A 21,974-nucleotide genomic window follows, 5' to 3' on the forward strand; every position below is an offset into this window, starting at 1 on the left:
AAGGAAGGAAGGAGAAGAAGCGAGCGAAGGAAGGAAGGAAGGAAGGAGAAGAAGGGAGCGAAGGAAGGAAGGAAGGAAGAAGGAAGGAAGGAAGATTTGCTTTTTGCTCCGACCAACTATCTTTTCCTCGGCAACCGTGGCAATCGCCCTCGGTTCTGCTCCCGACAATATAACCAGCTCAATCGCGTGCAATAACTTGCTCGGCTTTGCGGGGAAACTTGCAGCATTTGCCATCCGTCTCTCTTTGCGGCGGTCGAGGAGGTCTGCCTTGGCCACGGAGAGAGGAGAGAGGCTTCTAGCGTTCGGCGGTGAGTTACGCAGCCCCTGGCTCCAGCTGCCTCTCCTTGAAGGGGGATCCCGGCCAGGTATCCCGAGATGAAAGTATCCGAAGAATTCAAGAAGTTACTCCCCGGTAGCTGCCTGTAGGCTTCACTTCACTCGGCCCACCGCTACAAATCGCCGCTACTTTTTGCCTTTGTTTCCGCAGGGCTCCAAACGCAGGTTCGCCTCGTCCTGGGCGAAGTTGGAGTCAAAGGGACCGAGTTAGATACTCCTTTCTTAACCTGGTGCCCCTCCCATTTCCTCCCTTCCCCGGGTAGTTAGCCTAAAAAGGCTTCCGAGAGTTCAACGTCTGGTGACTCGATGGACATTCCGCGGATCTTTCTTGGCCATCAGTAGGACGGGATTTGCCACCGTGTTCTTCTGGTTTGGCTTTTCCGACTTCCTTACATTCCTGGGATTTCCTGGTCGGGTCTAGATTTTAACCAGATTTATTTATTTATTTATTTATTTATTGGTTCGATTTATATGCCGCCCTTCTCCGGAGACTCAGGGCGGCTTACAATGCTTTAAGCAATAGCCTTCATACTTTTTGTATATACTGCTTAGTAGGGCTTTTTGGCCCCCACTAAGCAGTGTTCTATTTTATACAAAGTCAGCTTATTGCTCCCACAATCCGGGTCCTCATTTTACCTACCTCGGAAGGATGGAAGGCTGAGTCAACCTTGAGCCTGGTGAGAATTGAACTCGCAGTAATTGCAGGCAGCTGGCAGCTAAGTGCTACTTAACAGCACTTTACTCCGCTGCGCCACCAAGGCTCTTCCAGATCACACTAGGTTTAGTTTTTCATGGGTCCCCCCCCCCCCCCAAAAAAAAAAATCCAGGGTAGAATTCCTTAATTCGCAGTCAGCCTCGTCAATCTGCTGACTGCGAATTATGGGAAGTTTGCAAACCCGGTCCAACCAACCAGGGAAGCGGCTGATGGGAAGGGAAAGGCGGCTTTAAAAAACCGGCACCCTCATTCTAAACTCCTTGGCTGTCGTCAGGTCCAGCTTTCCCTCGCCGAAGGAACCTCTGCAAAAAGCAGCGCCCGCGAATCTTGGGAGGTTTAGCTGAGCTTTCTGATGTGTTCGGTCCGTGCCGGTTCGGAGGCTGATGGTGGAATTTTATTTCATGTCGTTCTCGGTCTGCGGAGTGTTTTACCGTGCAAGAAACAAAGAAAAACAGTCGCGTGCGTCAAACAGCGCGCTCGGCAATTAAAAAACAATTAAAAACAGGGCCGGTTCCCTGGCGACTCTGTCGACGCCAGCAAAGTAGTTCAATCTTGGCCAAGGCGGCGAAGTATTTTGCCGTCGCTGTTTTCGGAGATAGTCTTCTCAGTCCATTTGCAGGCAGCCTTGGACTGATAATTTCGTGATAATACTTAATTTAGCTCCCGAGCTCCAACAAAAGGAAATGCGGAGTTTAACCCATTCTAATCCCAAAGGTGCTTTTTTTCAGGAGGAAACTGGACTTTTTGTGTGTTTTTTTTTCTTTGAAGACGTTTCGCTCGATCCCCTGCAAGGAATATAAATCCTTCCATTCCCCACCATCCAGTTAGAGCTGAAGAAGCTTCTTGGACCAGAAGCGAAACGTCTTCAAAGGAAAGAAAAAACACAAGAAAGTCCTCCTGAAAAAAAAAACACCTTTGGGACACAGCCACGACCTGGATGACTGAGAATCTCTACAGGCTTTTTAGCTATGCAATTTGGGATGGACCCCTTCTAATCGATTTCTTTTTAACTTTTAAATGTACCTCGGACTGTTGGGAAGAGGATATCTTTGCCGGATAAATTAATCTGAATCAAATTTAGATGGGAGTTGTAGGGGTGCTATTTACAATCGAAACACGTAGGGAAAGTCAATTATTTAAATTGGAAGCCAAATTGGTCCCGCTCTCCAAATACTACAGTGGTTTAAAGCACCCTGTTATTAACACAGCTGCCTGCAATTTACTGCTGGTTCGAATCTCTCCAAGGCTCAAGGTTGACTCAGCCTTCCATCCTTTCTAAGGTAGGTTAAATGAGGACCCAGTTTGTGGGGGCAATAAGCTGACTTTGTATAAATATACAAAAGTATGAAGGCTATTGCTTAACGCACTGTAAGCCGCCCTGAGTCTCCGGAGAAGGGCGGCATATAAATCAAATTAAAAAAAAAAAAAAAAAAAAAATAGCGTCTAAAAGCTGCCCCTTCCTCCCCTCGGTGCCTTTTCAGGGACGAAATTGAGTCAAAGCCGAGAAAAAGATTGATAATGCCTGTGAATTAATGGAGGCACTAAATGGCTGCATTTATACATTAGGCTTTAACCTGGCTGGTGCATTAACTGATCTTCAGGGTTTTTCACAATACTTTGAACTAAACACCCCGCGTAACCAAACGGCTTGCATTTGCAAGGAAGGAAGCAAGAGAAAGGAAGGAAGGAAGGAAGGAAGGAAGGAAGGAAAAGAAAGAAAGAAAGAAAGAAAGAGAAAGAAAGAAAGAAAGAGAAAGAAAGAAAGAAAGAAAGAAAGAAAGAAAGAAAGAAAGAAAGAAAGAAAGAAAAAAAAAAAGAAAACCCTGGTAAAAACTAAGCCGCTAGTCCGCTGTACGAAAGCCCCTGCTAAATTTGAAACCGGCCATGTCCGTGGCGTTAATTATACAAACACAACTGTCCGTATTGACTGCATTGCGATTAAGCGTTTGGAAGACGACCAAAATAGGCCGGTTGGGTCCATTCTTCGGACGAAAACTTTCTGAAACTTTAAGCCAGCGGTCGCGTTCCGAGCCCTTCCCTTTAACGTTAAGGAAATTACAATTCAGAGGGAAAAACCTCGCGTCATTTCAGTTTAAAGCCTTAAACCGTGGATTCGCCAGGACAAAGAGTAGAAAGCCCATTTCCTCAATAGCGATTCGGCTTCTAGCGCAAAATTTCGAAGTCAAATAACAAATGACTGAAATAAGAATTTTTTGGGAAAACGAACCAACCTAAGAAGAGAAGGGGGTGGAATGAGATTGCCGCGGGCTGCTCGTTTGTTTCTGAACAAGCAAAGAAATGAAGATGGGAGGGATAAACGCGAGAGAGGGGATCGCATTGGGAGGAGGTTTGGGAGCACCGACGTCATCTAACAAAGAATACCTAATGAAGACAATGGGGCTTTCCCCATTTAGAATTCACGGGGATTTCGGGCGGGGGAGAAACTGCCTTTGACCTTTTCCAAGTCAAAGCAATTGTCTGGGGGGCTAGAAGTAGGATGCCATTTATTCTGAATCGTTCTTTCATATCGTTTTGCAAAACACAACAGATTTTTACCTATGCAATACAATAAATAATGTATGTTTCCTCATTTGGGGTCACCGTGGTTATAATCGTTTGTCAAACTTGTGATGAACATGTCTATTGCGTTTTGGTCTTCATAGGAAATATACCTAATTTTACTTTATTTTGGTGTGGGACGACTGAGAAGGGAAGAAAGAGAAGGCGGCTATTCTTTTTTTGGTTACAGGATTTAAAAAAAAAAACAATCTAAGGACGGGCTATTCAGTTCTACATGCCCATCAGTAGGATTTGCCCATTAGAAGTGTGTATTAAAATTAAAATTTGTCTGAGAAAGGTAATATTCTTCCTTACAATTGTTCAGTTGTGTATTTCTTTAAAAAAATATTTAAAACTTAAAAGTAGGACTGTTGACAATTGAAAGACCAATTAAATTAATACTTATAAATGGAGCTTCATAATGAAAAGGATGCCAGGACCTACTCTGGTTTTGTTTTAGAAATGTTTTAGTTTGACCGATGTTAAGAATTTGCCAGACTATTATATCCTTAGGTTCCATGCAACGGGGGTGCGTGCATGCGTGAGGATACTGCACTGTCATTTCACAATGGGAATTAAAATTTGGATGCGGTTTGACTGTTCCTTTGGTTCACATGCCTCCTGGCTATTTCTAAATATGGAGAGGATGAGAGAGGGGGAAAAAAAACCCGCCTGCGCTTTTCTTCCCCGACCTATTTGTGCAACGATATGTGATAATTCCTTCTTCAAAGCAAAGCTGGAGATGGCTTTGGCTAAAAACTGCAGATACATCTCTTTCTCCTTTCTCTCCTTTCTAATTAAACGGATGTCGCGAAGGCTATTTTTAAAATGGAAAAATTAGCTACATTACTCGTAAATTCCAGCCCAGTGTAACCGCGGCTATATAAATCTTTATGTAACCCAACAAGTACCTTTAAAAAACGAAGATTTTTTTTAAAAATTCTACTTTATAACTAACTCAAGACAGCGAGCACATCTGATAGTCCTTTCTCTTCCTCTTTTCCCCACAACAACAATCCTGTGTGGTGAGTAGGAGGAGAGAGAGGGAGGGGGAGAGAGAGAAGGGAGAGAGAGTGGAGGGAGAGAGGGAAGGAAAGGGAGAAGGAGGGAGGTGGACGGACGGAGGGAGAGGGAGAGGGACCCCAAATCACCCAGCTGGCCGGTATGGTTAATGCAGAAGTAGAACTAACAGTCTTCCAGTTTCTAGCCTGGTGTAACCTTGGAATCTTTCTGAAACCAAGAACCTGTTTCTGAATAATGCAACTATTTTGCATCTTACTACTAAAAAAAACACAAACTCAGCCAAGATGAGGCAGGCTACAATGACATAATATTTTATGATTCTTTTCAGGCTATAATAAATATATGCTGCAAGCTTTACTCAAAAATTATTTAATAAAGTGAAACATTTTATTTAGTTCATATGACACCTTATATCAGCTTATTTCAAAAGATTCAGAGACGTTTATTAGTGCGTATTGTCGAATAATCCCTTGAGTTCGCAGGACCAGCACACAACTATTTATCGGTAGAATAACGAAAAAACAAAGAAACAAACAGCGGTAGAGTGGGGAAGAAGGAAAATTCCGACATCCAGTCCATCTTCCACTCTTCCACATTGCACCTTTTATTAGTAGTCATTTCGGTCTACATTTTCTCACGATGATATATAGATCGGAAGAAATGTGATGAGCAATGGGGTTTTTCTTCTTTTTTCTCTTTCTTTTGTTCCAAACGCAGAGTCAAAAATCTTTCGCCTGAAACCGAATCCGATTTCGAAAACACACGTTTCAGTATTTCGAGAAAACTATCATCCGAATGGAGGAGGGCGCGATCCTATTTTAAGAAGGTTTAATTTCCTATTAATAAAAGAGGGAGTGATTTGGGAAGAGGGACAAGCAACCAATCAAATGAGCCACGAGTTGGCTGAAAGGGCCGAAGGTGCTTTCAATTTCAATTTCGCAACACCTGCCTGCCCCCCCCCCCATCTCCGCCCACACATCCGCAACACCCTATTTCTTGCTGCAGTATTTTATCGAGCCAGGTGCTTGTCTTAAAGCTTGGCTAAAATTAAAAGAGTTAGACGCTTCCGTCTAAAAATATGACGATATTAAACCGCAGGTAGTAAAGAAATTTGATAAGGCCGTACATAAATTCTAAAGACAAGTGTGAGGGATTTGGTACGTAGTTGGTGGGGCATCACAGGAATAGGCTTAGCCATGTAAACAGAATTCAAAGCAAAACCGTCGCACACGAGTATATTTCCCGTTATAGTCTTAAAACCGGACAAATCTGATGTAGTACCTCTCTGCTGGTAGCCAAAAATCAGAGGTCTGGAGACAAATTTTGAGGCCAGGCTAATACATTTTCATTAAAGCTTGTAATAAAACGGATTACTGTAGTCTGAAACGGTGCTTCCGAGCCCCTTCCAATTTAGGGCTACCCTAAACTTACTTAGCACTCATCCTACCGTCTCTGCCAATAGATAATTCAAGGAGTCCATTAGAAGACCGCCATTTTACTAGGCCTGTCTTCCTGGCATCAGTCCCCCGCACTTTCCTCTTCACCCTGGGCAGGCTAATAATATTTAGCTTCCCCCCTAGAGACACAATTCTTAGGAGAATTGAACCGAATGAACATAGAGGGCGGTGGGCGAGAAAAGGGACATTTCCCAGCCTGTTTGAGGAGGTCGTTGATGGGGGGCGATTGCGGATGGCATGGGGCAGATTTTGATCTCAAAGCTGGGCTTGGCTACGTTCTGCAAACCGCGCCTGGAGAGGAAGAGATGCGTGAAGATGCCAACTGGTGCCCCCTCCCTTTCCCTCTGCAGTTTGTCTCAGGCGTGGGTGTTGCTCTTGGGGAGGGGAGAAGTAGATTTTGGTGGGGACCTCCCCCAGAAATGCAGCAAACCTTTCCTCAGGCTCCCTTCCTCCCACCCCACCCCACCCCACCCCCGATCCCATTTCCTCCCCCTCCCCTTTCCTTCTGCTAGTTGGACGCGTGGGGACAGAGACGTGCCGCGCGCAGCAGAAGGTTTGCGTGGCAATCTGGTGACCGCCGCTCGTCCCCCCCTCTCGCTTCCCCTCCCCTCCCCTCCCCTCCAGGTTCCTCTGCATTGCATTGGCACCGCCGAGGAGGCTGGAGAGACAACCCGCCCGCCTCTTCTCGACCACGAAGGGGAGAAGAAGCCGGAGAGAAGGTGGGAAGGACGTCGGGGCAGAGGAGGGCATTCCAGCCGTTTCCAGCCCCCACACCTGTCGCGCCCTCCGAAGAGCCTATGCCCCAGGCAAAAGGCGAGAGCTGCCCCTGCAGGTGCCGAGGTCATGGTCCAAGCGACTCTGCGGAGGCGAAGGTCCAGTTCCAGGCGAGAGTGGAGATAGCGCCCTTCTAAGGCTCGCCCTCAACCGCCGGAGCAGCAGCAGGACTGGCGTGCCAAGCGGGTCTGGCACCACAGTAGCTTTGTCAGCTTCGGCCCCTTTCCACCCTTCTGCCCGTTACCCGCTTCCCGAGCGTCCGGTCGGTGCCTACTACACCCCGCACTCACGTACAAAGCCAGGCAGCCAGCCGGGCGAGCGAGCATCATGGCGACGCTAATTCGCAGCAAGATCTCCAACGTGGCCACCACGGTTTCCAACAAGTCCCAGGCGAAGGTCAGCGGCATCTTTGCCCGCATGGGCTTCCAGGCAGCGACCAACGAAGAAGCGGTGGGGTTTGTTCACTGCGATGACCTGGACTACGAGCACCGGCAGGGGCTGCAGATGGACATCCTGAAATCCGAGGGCAGCGAGGAAGGAGGTGAGCCGCCCTTGGAAGGAGATACCCACTACCAGAGGGACGGCACGGGACCACTGCCTCCCTCCACTTCCAAGGACGACGGCGTCTGCTCCGAGCTGTCCACTCAAGGGAAGCCCAGGATCACCGCCTGGGAAGCCGGCTGGAATGTCACGAATGCCATCCAGGTAACCTTCATTCCCTCCCCCTTTCCGTTGGGTGAAATCCTGGGTTTAATGGGGACTTCCCTTGGCCTTAGTTTCCAGTGGAGTCAGGGGTTCCAGACTGTTTGAGGGACTCAAGGGGTTGACTCATCTAGAGTAGGGTTCTTGATATTCATCACCTTGGATCGTAACATGTTAGAAGCAGAAATGGTCCCCAGAGGGACATCTTTATCCAATCCACTGCCTAACTATGTAAATGGCTGCCTACCCAGTTTCAAGCAACTGCACTTTCGAGAAAGGTAAGATCACTTTCTAATTCATGTCAAGAACACGAAGCAACACGTTCTAATCCAGGCGTTGTTGCACTTCCTCCCTCCCCCATCTTTGTCTCCTCCCCCCAATCCAGCCAGCCTTATCTCTATTGTGGCAATTTCGATCTGTGTTAATGATGATGGGATGGCAATTTTTAAAAAAAATTGCGGTTGCATTGTGCAATCTAAATTTGCATTATCTAATCCTTCCAGTTTCATCTGTATCTACGCCTGAATTTGTTTTAATATGCTCAAAGCAGCATATGGTCCAAATGGGACAGCCATTCTCCCTTAGATGTTTTATTTTAGTTTTGCTTTAGCATTTGGCATTTGGAAAATTTGGAAAGAGTGAAATGAGCCCTCCCCCCCCTTGCATTGATTTGTATTGTTGATACAGAACATGGGGCCTTACTCTACAAAACCTGATTGTATAATTACAGTTATTTTACAATTTGTTGGTATTGTCTACACAAAGTAATAAGATGCACCATAGCAAAATTGCACCCAGAAAAGATTTGCTCCTTTTCACTTTCAATCCGACATTGTTCAGATCTGAAAGAAAATAGTACTAATCAGGAAATGAACTTTTAGGAAAATGAGTAGCATTTCTATAGTCAAAATCTATTTTATTAGTAGTGAAGTTCTGAAAGCAAATTTCCATGGTATTTCTGTTGTTCCCTCCACTCAAACTACTGTCCACTGATTAATATCTAACTTAAACAGGCAAACAAACACAACAGTCAATCTTATTTTCATTAATTAGCCTTTTTGGTGGCATTTCTAGCTATCTTAAATTATAAACTTATAATTTTCTGCAAAAATAACCTTTGTATAACTGCAAAGGGTATAGTTTGAAATTCTGTCCCTATTTATTTGGAAATAGGCTGTAGTGAACTCAGTGAGAACTACTTCTTAGTAGACATGTATGTGATTACTTTACAAAACAATTTAGTCTATGTATTCAATTCTAATCCTTAAAGTGAATTATTTTTGGATGCTAAAAATGGCTTCTATTCCAGTGAACAGTAGTGGCATGTGCAATTTGATTTAATAGCAATCTGATGATCACACTGTATTTTTGCATCTGAATCAGAGGCATTATAACCAAAATAAGTCAGAGTAATTTTAGTGAGTTTATAATTATTGTTTTGGGTGATTGGCATTTGGTCAAAGATATGTTACACAAGGAAGTGTGGTTGACTCCTATAGTGTACTATTTTTTTTTTTACAAAGCTATTTTCTCAAGCATTTGTAAGATGATCTAGAACCAAACTTTTTGTTTGTTACATTGCTTTTTAAAAAAAGTGTTTTAGTTTTTGCATTCACAATTTTAAGTACTGGTTTTATTATGATGATTTTATTTATTTATTTTTAAATTGCCCTAGATTCCCTCAGGAAAGTAAAATGTAAAATGTTTTGTAGTTTTAAAAGGAGGTATGTATTCATTTTGAGCTTTAAATTCTTCTTCTTCTTCTTCTTCTTCTTTTTTTTTTTAAAGAAAACCAAGCTAATTCTTTCAATGAGAGGAGGTCTGCCCCTATTACGTTGTTTCCTAGCTGCATGAGAATGTATAGAAGTAATATTTTTAAAAACATGCCTGTGCAGAAAAATGAAGTCTATCCTTCCCCCTATTTTTAAACGTTTTAATTTTGGAATTAAGCACGGAATTTTTTTTAAAAAAGCAAGTCCTTCCACTCTCCATCTGTGTATTTTCTGGGAGAGTAAATGTTCCCTTGCAAATAAATCTGAGCAATACAATATTCCATTTTCTGTCTTTCTAGGGAATGTTTGTCCTTGGCCTGCCCTATGCTATCCTTCATGGTGGATACCTAGGACTCTTTTTAATCATTTTTGCAGCAGTAGTTTGCTGCTACACTGGGAAAATCCTCATTGCCTGTCTCTATGAAGAGAACGAAGACGGAGAGATAGTCAGGGTGAGAGACTCCTATGTGGATATTGCAAATGCTTGCTGCACTCCTAGGTTTCCCAGTCTTGGGGGCAGGATTGTAAATGTGGCACAGATCATAGAACTGGTCATGACCTGCATCCTATATGTAGTGGTCAGTGGTAACCTGATGTACAACAGCTTCCCAAACTTGCCAGTGTCCCAGAAATCATGGTCCATCATTGCGACAGCAGCGCTCCTGCCTTGTGCTTTCTTGAAGAACCTCAAAGCTGTTTCCAAATTCAGTTTACTCTGCACCTTGGCTCATTTTGTGATAAACGTTTTAGTGATTGCCTACTGCCTCTCCAGAGCCCGAGACTGGGCATGGGATAAAGTCAAGTTTTACATTGATGTGAAGAAGTTCCCCATCTCCATTGGCATCATTGTCTTCAGCTACACCTCTCAGATCTTTCTGCCTTCCTTGGAAGGGAACATGCAGAATCCCAAGGAGTTCCATTGCATGATGAACTGGACTCACATCTCCGCTTGCATCCTGAAGGGTCTCTTCGCCTTGGTAGCCTACCTGACTTGGGCTGACGATACAAAAGAAGTCATTACAGACAACTTGCCATCCACCATTAGAGCTGTCGTTAACCTTTTCTTGGTAGCCAAGGCTTTGCTCTCCTATCCTTTGCCTTTCTTTGCAGCTGTGGAGGTCCTGGAAAGATCCCTCTTCCAAGAAGGAACCAGGGCTTGCTTTCCTAATTGCTATGGGGGTGACGGGAGGCTGAAAGCCTGGGGACTTACCCTTAGGTGTGCTCTCGTGGTGTTCACCTTGCTGATGGCCATTTATGTCCCACATTTTGCCCTCCTGATGGGCCTCACAGGAAGCCTCACAGGGGCAGGCCTCTGTTTCCTCCTTCCCAGCCTTTTCCACCTGAAGCTTTTATGGAGGAAACTCTTGTGGCATCATGTCTTCTTTGATGTGGCCATTTTTGTAATAGGGGGTATATGCAGTGTGTCAGGCTTCGTCCACTCTTTAGAAGGCCTCATTGAAGCTTTTGGAACCAATTCAGAAGACTAAAAGATGGGTTAGATTGGTTGCACTGGAGAGAGGAGAACAAAAACAAACAAACAAACAAACAAACCCCACACACAGAACATTTACATAGCCAAAAGATTATGCATCCCCATAAAAGAGAAATGTTGTTATTTTAGTGAAGTGACACTCGACAAACATAAGCGAGTTTCCAGATCAGAGGCTTACCCAACAGACTTTTTAAATAAATGAAGAAACCCTATATATTTTGTATTATTTAGATATTATCAGAGAAAAAAATATTTGGAATAGTTCCCTGTCTTCTTCACTTCATAATCTACATACATTTAATCTTTATAAAGAGAGTAAAAAAAATCCTCTGTTTTGGAAATAGGGAGTGATTCCACGGTAATATTTTTGCAGGTTTTATGCAACTCAGTATTGTTTTAAAAAATAATATAAATGTCCATCCAGTTGCTTGGGATCATTATGCTGGATCACTGGAGTACATGTACGGCTTGATGCTAAATTTGTATGAGGAGCAAATTGAGATGGCTCTGATGATCATCCCTGGGCCTAGCAAACTGTAACGTTTACAGCTGTATATTAAAAACAATCCGTAAGAACTGCTTTAACACTTCCATATCAGCTCATATCCAGTACCAGCATGTCCCATTTTGAGTAAAGATCTGTAGCTGACCTGCAGCTGAGATCAGAGACTTAGTGTCAGTTATTGAGGATTGAGTTACTTTTATTCCTATTCTTAAAAAAAAAAACACAAGAATAAAATTGTTGGATTTGACAGCTATTATGGATAAGAATAAATCATATACAAGAAAACATTTCTGTGCAACTACCAGGTTTGTGGAGCTGTTTCAAATGTATGTGTGATGTAATTGTGGTAAATACAATGACAAATGTATATCAGAAAATTTATCTTTAACATAGAATGTGATTCATCAATATATCAAACAATAAAGAGAAACCATAAGAATTATGGCTGGTATGGTTTGTTCTAGGGATGCCTTTATAGTAGTATCCTCAAAGCATCTCATCTCCTATAGACATTTATGTGAAACCAAGCTCCATTGCAACTCAGCATGTCTTTTTTCTTTGTAGCTACCTCTTTTTCCATTGCAGGGTAAATCAGCAGATATTTTTACAGGTACAAGGTGGATTAAGAAACATCATATGGTGCATGTAAATAAAGCATGTGTTGAATACAAGTAATGTACCAATGTTGAATGGGTGATTTCTTGGTTCACAATAGTTCTACAGTGTGCATATTTATCTAGAACTAAGGAGCTAAGATTTCAGTGGAATTTTCTCTCTGATTAAGCATTGGATTATGAACTGATTCTCCAATCTATGAAGAACATTTGGTATTCAGCCAAAACAGTGCAGTATTCTATGAGAATTGTGATGGAAGTTACTTGCCAATAGTATTGTGAAGTTTTTGTCTTCTGGTTATTCATTTATTGCATAGGACTATTCAAAATATATTTGAGATGTAACATTTATTATTTTGAAATCATTTAGCACGGATCACACTATGTGATTTTCTTCTCTTTTTATTTTAATTCAGTTTTCAGGTCTTTGAGCATAATTTCTATCTATCTACATACTAAATATATTTTAATTATATCTATCTATCTATCTATCTATCTATCTATCTATCTATCTATCATCTATCAATCATCTATCTATCATTCTTCTATCTCCATCCATCCATCCTCCATCCATCCATCCTCCATCCATCCATCCATCCATCCATCCATCCATCCTTACTTATGTTCTTTATCTCTTTCATTTCAGTTGTATACTTGATTATATTTCTGGGTATTCAGTTTCTCAAGTCATGATGTATTCTTATTCTTTTCAATCTGTAAAATATTTTTAATGTTTCCATCATATTTCATGCAACAAAATGAGTATTTCAAGTATTTTAGTTTTGAGTATTTCAGTTTTACAGAATGGAAACTGCAACTGAGAGAGAAGGGAACAGAAATAGCAACAGGGATCCTTGGGTCTACCTGATGTAAGAATTAAACTATTCTCTGGTAGTCCTCTTTCTGGACTATATCTTTTCAGAGAACAGGAGAGGCAATCAAAGTAGGATTATCTCCTTTATGAAGACATTTTTTTTCTATGATAATCTTGTATGAAAGGCCGAAGACTGAAGAACTTTGTCTGTCTCCTAACAACCTAAGACTAAACTCTCCCCCACTTTTTAAAAGAAAATGTGCAAGAAGAATTCCTCTTGCTTGCACAATCCTCTAAGTACCATTCCAATTGACAACAGTAAATAAATCAGGAACTTCCTCAAACATGACTGCCCACCAAGGGTAGCTTCTAAGAAAGATCTGCTTCCCTGCCAGGAAGTAAGAGGGCAGTAGACCAGGTGTCCAGGCTTCCTTGTGGTAGCTTTCCCCTGATGAAATATGTTGATCCCAGAAGTCAGCCTAGCCCTCCAAAAAGCAATGAAAACTGTACTTTTGAAAGGCACATTGATTTCTGAGCATTTCCTTTGGGAGTCTGTTAGGTCTATCTTCTACGTTATGGATTTTAGGTTGAGGTCATGGTATTAATGGCATAATTTTTTGTACCTTGTGGCTTGTGCACCACCTTGAGTCTTATGAAAGGGCAATATAAAAATTAGGTAGTACAGATCTTAAATCTGAAATCTTTGTAATGGGGTTAGAATAATGCAGTAGTGAAATGACATGGAATGACATGGGAAATGACAAGTCTTGAGATGTTTTCTGATGTTTGAACTTTAATTCCAGTTTAATTCTTTTTATGACAATCTTTTCATGGGAATGTTTTATTTATTTAAACTGTGTTAAGGTCTTTTTGGATCCATTTAAGTAGTGAAAGACACTAATGGTCCTCCCCCCCCCCCGAATAAGATACTATTTAAATTAACTACACTACTGGATATATTTGGAGATTATAGGCATCATAATATTGGCCAACTCTCATCTTTGAATAAAGATGTTCAGTTCTATTATTATACATTGATTTTGAGCCCTTGGATATTGTTCCTGACTGCCTTGAAGGAAAGATGAGATAGAAAAGAAATGCCATTTAATAAAATGTGAATAATTGAATTTTAGAGTAGTACTGACATGCAGTCCTAACCACTACAATGGGAAAGATATTATGTTTACAGAAGGAAGGCAACTTGGACTCAAAATTAGCCTATTAAAATTATAATCATAATTCTGATTTAGGGCCCTTTTGACAAGCATATTAAATTAAATAAATAAAAAGCCATCAAATTATTCAAAGTGCAGAATGTACAAAGAAGCAGAAGAAACAGTAGATCTTACATGTTGCTGTAAGAAGATCACAGAAACTGATTATAAACGACACAACACAGCCACCCCAATAACTCACTGGAACATCTGTAAAAATTATCATGTGGCAGTAATGAGAAATTGTTGGGAACATAAGAGCTGAAAAAGTAGTAAAAATGAGCAAATTAAAGTATTGTGAGATTTCCAAATACAAATTGAAAAAAAAATCTTGGCTCATAATAAATCAGATTTAACTGTGCTCGAAAAAAGAAAGTGTGAATAACTGATGTGGCAATACTAGGAGATAGTAAACTAGAAGACAAAGAATTGATCACGAAGTATCAAGATCTGAAAACCAAAATTGAAAGATTGTGGCATAAACTGGTCATGATGATTCCAATAGTTACTGCACACAGGTACAATACCAAAGAATCTTTGTGCATAAAAAAACCCCAACCCATCTGTCAATTACAAAAGGCCATGCCGCTTTGATCTGCACATATACTACACCAATACATTATAACATTTTAGGTAGTTGGGAAGAACTTGTTGCATATGAAGATCAACAACAGCTAAACAACTGGCACCTGCGATTTCATATTTTTGTGTATATATGAATAATTTTTAACAGTAACAATTACTAAATTGTTTGGTACCTTTAATATTATTTAATAACAACATCTACCTATCTAGGTCCTTGGGAAAGACTTGATATGGATACGAATGTCAAATCCAGTCTAAATATTTGGCTGACTGTGCAATTGTCCATACTGTAACCAAGTTTTTCTTAAGAGTTCTACCTTTCCCTTTTCCTGGTTAAGTCCTTTCTTTATCCCTATCAGGAATTTCAAATAGTGCCTCTAGTGGCCACTTGAGATTGCTGTCTCCAAAACTCATATTCTAGAGCAGTGGTTCTCAACCTGTGGGTCGTGACCCCTTTGGGGGTCAAATAACCCTTTCACAGAAGTTGCCTAAGACCATCGGAAAACACATATTTTCAATGGTTTTAGGAATAATTTTATGGTTGGGGGTCATCACAACATGAGGAACTGTATTAAAGGGTCAAGGCATTGGGAAGGTTGAGAACCACTGTTCTAGAGTGTCATCTAACCTTTTTGCAATCTTGTTTGACTGGAGGGAGTATCGCTGAAATAAAAAATCCCTTTTAGAAAATATTCTACAAAAATGTTTATCAAACACGTGTATAGTAATAGGTGAGGATTTTTTGTTTTTTTTAAAAAAATAACGTTTACTTTTTTGCTTTAAAAGAATCCATTTGAAAGGGAGCAAGAAATAATCATTCTTGTTATAATTAGTTTCAAAATGTGAAATTTCACAGTTCTCTGGACAAAGAAACCTTTACCTATTGTATGCAGAAAAAAGATATTTTTTTCCTGGAGAAGAAAAGAGGAGAGTGACAGTAGCTTCTGAGTAGACAGATATAGATAAGATCTTTCAGGAAAAAAGTGAGCACCTTTGAGAACACAGGTGTTCAAGGAAAGTATGAATGCCACCTAGTTCATAGGATTACAGTCTATATCTCAGCACAATTCATTCATCAGATCTTCATCTCCAGGGGAGACATGATAGCAGTATTCCAATATTTGAGGGGCTGCCACAGAGAGGAAGGGATCAAGCTATTTTCTAAAGCACCTGTAGGCCAGACAAGGAATAATGGATGGAAACTGAACAAGGAGAGATTTAACTTGGAAATAAGGAGCAATTTTCTGACAGTGAGAACTATCAACCAATGGAACAGAACTTGCCCTCGGAAGTTGTGGGAGCTTCATCACTCGAGACTTTCAAGAAGAGATTGGACTGTGTAGGGTCTCCTGCTTGGGGGTGGTGGTGGACTAGATGACCTACTAGGTCCCTTCCAACTCTGTTAATCTGTAATCTGTAATAATCCTCATCACGACCATGAGCTATTATTCCTTGCTGCTCGGCGTCATGTCATCCGCACGACGTCACACAACTGCATCGTGAAACTCCTGCGGCTCGTGCGTAACCTAAACGTATCTGCTGTGCAAGCCGTCGCCCGAAGCGTTGAAAGTAGAAGATTTCGTCGTCTCTTGCAGTAACGGAGTCTTTCTCCGTAGGAAGGTCGACCGTTTGCAAAATAAATAAAATAAAAAATATGTTATGATGCAGTTTAAAGGCAAGGATACGCATAGGGACCTTTAAAAAAAACAAAACCCAGTCTAAAATGCTGCTTTAATCAGCTTCCCAACTTGATTTCCCCAAGAAGCATTGAGAATATGCACTCACAATTTCCCAGTTTTCCTGCCGTTTCGAATCCCAGTCGTTCTGATAGAAACCAATTTGGGGCAGGCGGAAGGCTTTCGACCCCCAAGAAGTTCCCGAGAACGTTGGAACCCGTTTGTTTTGCAAGGAGCAATTGAGGGAAGAGCCGCGCCAGAAGAGAAGGTACGGAGCGCCCTTCTACTTTTAATTCATAACTCTGTTTCAAGTAATGCAGTGCATCGTGGTTGCGTACAGTCTTCTTTGTTGGAAGAAGCTGGCTAACGGGTCTCTTAGACCGACGTCCTGCAGTTTCGGGGAAGCTGAACGGGGTAAAATTGTCCGAGGTTTGAAAAAAGATTCTCCCCTTTGTTTCCCACAGGGACGAGGAGCTCTGGTCGTTGGTGGAAAGCTGCAAAATTCACCCAAAATAAGCCGTCACCAAAAACAGGGGCGTGAAAAAGGATACTTCGATGGAATCCTATTTCCTCCTTTCTGTTGCATTTATGCAAGGCAGGTGTCTTCCGTTGGTTTTTTTTTTTTTTTTGGCAAACACGTAGGATGTCCTTTGGACAAGTTATTTCCCTGCACAGAGAGAGAAATGGTGGTGGTGGGGGGAGATGAAAGGGAGAGAGAGAGAGAGAGAGAGAGAGAGAGAGACTGGCGGTGGGAGTTGTGGGGAGGAAGGAAAGATTCAGGATTGCCAAAGGTGCCAAAACAGGTAGTTATGGTAGGTATAAAAGCAGGTAGGTATAAAAGCAGAGAGAAGCACTGAAGAGAAGCCTTTGCGCATTTCCCCCTCCGATGAAGTGGTTGCAGACTGTCTTACTTAAACCAAAAGTATACTTGCAAACAGAACTGGTTTGCAAACACCCCCTCCCCCCAGAAAGCTGCTAATCAAACATCTGTCACTGTTATATCAGCCTAGTGAGGGTTGGATGATGTGACACCCCCAGTCCCCTGGTGAGGAAATGGCTCTACAGGCGTCAGTTCTTTAAGCAGACTTTCTCAATTTTAGCAATTTTAAGCTGTGTGGTTAAAACAGAATTCTAGCTCCCAGAAATCCTCAACCAGTTAGCTTCTGGCTAGGGAATTCTGGGAATTAAGGTCTACAACCTTAAAGTTGCTAATTGAGAAAGTTTGCTTTAAAGCAACCCATGCCTCCTTGAAAATCTCCAGGGTTTATTTGGAAACTATTTTCTCTTTTTCCAAGCTATATTCTAGTCAGAAGATCCCAGTCTTAAGACAAATTTCCAGGTATTGTTGTTATCTGCTCAGCCACTGCATGGACCTCTCAGGTCTTTTCTATGGCTTCTAACCACCCCTTTATGCTTTATGATTTATGATCCTCCTCAAACTGCTGCCCTTAGTCATCATGGTTGGAAATTATGGGAAATGAAATCCTGCCTATTTGGAGGGTGCCAGGCTGAATAAAGCTGGGAATAAAATCATGGCAATTAAACCAGTTGTTTATTTCAGCAGATTTGCTTGAATTAAGGCTATTCATTTGTGGTCGATAATGAAGACTTTATTTTGTTTCAGTGACAGGTTGAAACATAAAACACTACAGATTATGGGTAATTGATCATGACTAATTCAACTGTGTTATTGGGATAAATTTCTAGGGTTATTTAATGTGTTTCCCCATCAGAAGAAGTATGATACCAGCCTGTCTCAGTAACTTAACATATTTTATTAAAAGAATGTTAGCTTTCATGAGCTGCAGCACACTTTATCTGGTGCATAGATAAACAAGGCTAATTTACCCAGTTTTCTAAGTTCATACAACACAATTTAAAGTACACACACCAGCTGGATTTGTCAACATGTTAAGGTATAAATGAAGGGGTCTCAGCAAATGGCAAATGACTTTAGCTATTTCAGAAAGTAACTTGCGTTGGACTTGGTTAATATTTAGATAGGAGACCATGTAGATATCCCAAAGCTAAAGGGTACACGGGAAGGGACTTTTTTTTTTTTTAAAGATCAGAAGTTCACCATTTATTTCATGCTGCCAAGAAAATGGTATGGATGCATCCATCAGATCACACTCATTTTGAGAATATCTGCATTTTTAGTAAGGGATCTTACTTTAAATATCTTCAAATATCTCTCCTTTACTTCTTAAAGGAGAGATATTTGAAGGAGCCAGTTGCTGCCAAACAGGGCAGGCTTATTCTGAAAATAACTGTTGGTTCTGTAATAGCAAACTATCCTATTGACTATTGCTTATGGAGGGGAAGCGTGCCTTATGGGTCCCACAAGATGACAGTTTGTAATAGATGGGACTTAAAGCATGCCAACCCTATAATATTTTATTGGATGGGCACAGTTGGGGTTTAGATGGTCCCTCAAATATCCAAAACCTATGCCAAATATTACAGGTGCTTTATCACTAGCCCCCAGAAACAAAGTAGTAACTAGAGCAGTTCATGCAGCAGAGGTATTACTGGCCTACTTATCATACTGAGGCAGACACACACCTATCATACTGCTGCATTCTAGGCCAGCTGTAGCTTCTGAATTATTTTCAACGGGGCCCTATGTCAAAAACATCACAGTAGCCTAGATATAAGTTATCTCTGGCATGAGGGACTGTGAGTAGGGACTCCCAATTCAGGAAAGGGTTAAATTGTAATACAAGATGAATCTGTGAAAGGGTTTTTCCAGGCCACAGCTGCCAATTGCTCCTTGGACAGGAGCTGTGATCTGTTTGGGGAAATGCTATCCTGCTGAGAACTAAATTTGAACAATCTCCAAGATCGGTCAGATTCATTTGCAATCACCCTTTTCTCTAATTTTGGCTACATCTCTTCTTTTGTAATGCTGCTGCATTAAATTAAGCCAAAAATGGCTTGCAGTTTGCTCCTTTCACAGTTTCCTCTTCTGTAGAATTCAGAGGTTGTAAATCTATAGACATGGTTCTGGGTGTGGTAGAATTCAAACCCCATCATACCTAGGTAAAAGATTTGCATCACTAGTTCAGCATTAAGACTCACTTTCTGAAAGCTGAAGGTATAATTCAATATCATACTTTCCCCATTCTCACCTCAGAGGCTCTAACATTCAAGCTTAGATTTGAAAAGATAAAGAGACACATTGACATGTCCAAAAAAACTATAACTCCTCTGGTTATAGTTCCTATGCAAGAATGCTGCAAGAGGAATCACTATTTTTAAAATCAACACAGGGCAGGTATGAAGGAGAGTCTATTTAACTAGTTACAGCTGGTTATGTAAGCAGTTATTGCTATCTAATCAGTATGTCAAAAAAGTGAAATTAGATACAGTACTCTTTTTCCTACAAGATCAGCAGGAAACGGTGAAACCTGTTTTCCAATCACCACTGGATTTTCAGTGAAATGCTAACTTCAGTGAAATGCCATCTGGTTATATAAACAAATTCTATTAGAATGAACGTGCCCCAACACCGATGGAACAGGTAAGACTGTACGGTTGGCTCTTATTACTGTTTTAATTTAGCATTCAGTTTCATTTCAGTGTACAAAATTAAGTCTGAGGTTTCCACACTAACAGAACAAATTTTTTAAAAATATTTATTATGACCAAAGCCTTAAAAAGAAAACAAATACAAAATGACTAGTAATGAATATAGGAGGAATTTAATATTTAGGATGGTTCATTCCTTACATTCTTGAAAGTAGATAATACAACTGGCAATGTTATAAGTGATCTGAAAAGTCTTGCTGGTTAATAGGAAAGTTACCTGATACATCTTTTAAATGCCTTCAGGAAGGAAAAATTAAATTATGGTGTAAAGCAGGGCTGTCAAACTCATGGTCTGCGGCCGGATGCATCATGCGCTGGCCACGCCCATGCCCGGTTTAGCGAAGGGCAAAAAAAATCAAGAGACGTCACGTGATGCCATATGTTTGACACCCCTGGTGTAAAGTGGGGAAAAAAAAACCCAACGATGTATAATCGTTTTTATTTCTTCCATACCATAATGACACCAGTAACAGCTTTGCAACAGCCCAGAGAGAAAGGTCTGCTAGTATTTAGTATAGAGCAGAATGTAAAGATAAGATATCATGACTCTTCCATCAAACATAGTTGAGGTCCTGCAGAATCCGAATATCTGACCTACATTCAGTTGCAACTCTGAGTCCAGGAGGCCTTAGGTGATCAATTCTTTGGTCTGATTCCTATTTAATGTATGTACATTACCAAGCAATAGACCCCACAATACTGTTTTCTGGATAAAGATTTGATTCCATAATAAATTTCCCCAGGTTTTCATCTCTGGGTGTTTCGCTGCGCACTGACGACCCTGTTGTTCCGCCAGGCAGGGCTATCAACATAATAATTTTAAATTGGGGTATTTTAAATTTTTGGGGTTTTAAATCGGCCAAATCTATTTAATTATTTTAATTTTTAATTATTGTTGTGTCCTGTGTTTTTAAATTGGCTGTACACCGCCCTGAGTCTTTCGGGAGAAGGGCGGTATAGAAATAAAATTATTATTATTATTATTATTATTATTATTATTATTATTATTATTATTATTATTATTATTATTATTATTATTAATCTAACACCAGCAATTTCAAGAGGTTCTTTTTATCTCATGGAGTAGATATTAGAGGAAAGGAAGGAGAGGAAGGTCACACTGGTTGTAAATCTGTTATGCATCTTTTGAAAACATCCTGCTTGTTCTTTTTACAAAACCCTCTGTATATTCCAATCTCTCAGCATCTGCACAATACCATTAATGATCCAAGAAATCAACAATCTCCTGTACTCCCACAGAAACATCATGCCATGCTGAAAAACCATCAGCTGGATCACTGCAAAACCGTCTGAAATGCTGGAACCAACCACCTAATACATTTTTATTGTTGGATCATGTAGACTTGAGTACTTGGACTTGTCCAAGAATTAATCCTTTGAACTCCATGTTGAAATCTTTGTCCATTTCACCATATATACACATCTTGTTCATTTTCCAACACTCATAATGGCAGCCTTTCCTACCTTGCTGCTCTCCTGATGGTCTGAATTGCAATCCTCATTATCTGTAGCCAGCATATTACTGCTAATTATGGGATCTGTAGTCCAATATAAAGGAAGGCACTAAGATTAAGAAAGAGTTCTCTGGAATCTCAAGGACAATCTAGGAGTGACATCCTAGAGAACATCCAAATAGTATCTATGGACGTGTGCCGTGTCACCTTGATGTCACATGATGTATTGTGAAGTTTTTTGCCTTCATGGAGCTGGGGTGGGCATGGCCTGCATGTGATGCATCTGGCCCATGGGCTGCCAGTTTGACACCCCTAATTTATGGAGATTCTCAGTCATCCAGTCATGGTTGTCCCAAAGGTGCTTTTTCAAGAGGCAACTAGACTTTCTGGTTTTTCTTTGAAGATGTTTTGCTTCTCATCCAAGAAGCTTCTTCAGCTCTGAAGCTTCAGGAGCTGAAGAAGTTTCTTGGATGAGAAGCAAAACATCTTCAAAGACGTCCAGTTGCCCCTTGAAAAAAAGCACCTTTGGGACATCCAAATAGCATGTGCTTTTACGTATTGCATTTATTTACTATAATGATCTTATTGGATTCTCAGAGTGAACATCCATAAAACATAAAATGCAAAACATTGCAATCAAAATTAAATCATAGCACCATGATTTATCATC

The 21,974-nt window shown here is 41.0% G+C and overlaps 1 protein-coding gene across 2 annotated transcripts; it reads left to right on the top strand.

Moving 5' to 3' along the window:
- Window positions 1–208: 208 nt before the first annotated feature.
- Window positions 209–11,774, top strand: SLC32A1 (solute carrier family 32 member 1). Of its 2 annotated transcripts, XM_034413953.3 has the most exons (4): window positions 212–308; window positions 5,351–5,459; window positions 6,715–7,569; window positions 9,638–11,774. In XM_034413953.3, exons 3-4 carry the CDS (start codon window positions 7,192–7,194, stop codon window positions 10,823–10,825), a joined length of 1,566 nt encoding a protein of 521 aa, XP_034269844.1. In that variant the 5' UTR covers window positions 212–308; window positions 5,351–5,459; window positions 6,715–7,191; the 3' UTR covers window positions 10,826–11,774. The 2 variants fall into 2 exon arrangements, with proteins under 2 accessions (XP_034269846.1, XP_034269844.1); XM_034413955.3 differs by lacking the exon at window positions 5,351–5,459 and having other exon boundaries at window positions 209–308.
- Window positions 11,775–21,974: the final 10,200 nt, after the last annotated feature.

This window comes from Pantherophis guttatus, chromosome 3 (assembly GCF_059756535.1).
Source record: "Pantherophis guttatus breed Tessera chromosome 3, ASM5975653v1, whole genome shotgun sequence".
Taxonomy (NCBI): domain Eukaryota; kingdom Metazoa; phylum Chordata; class Lepidosauria; order Squamata; family Colubridae; genus Pantherophis; species Pantherophis guttatus.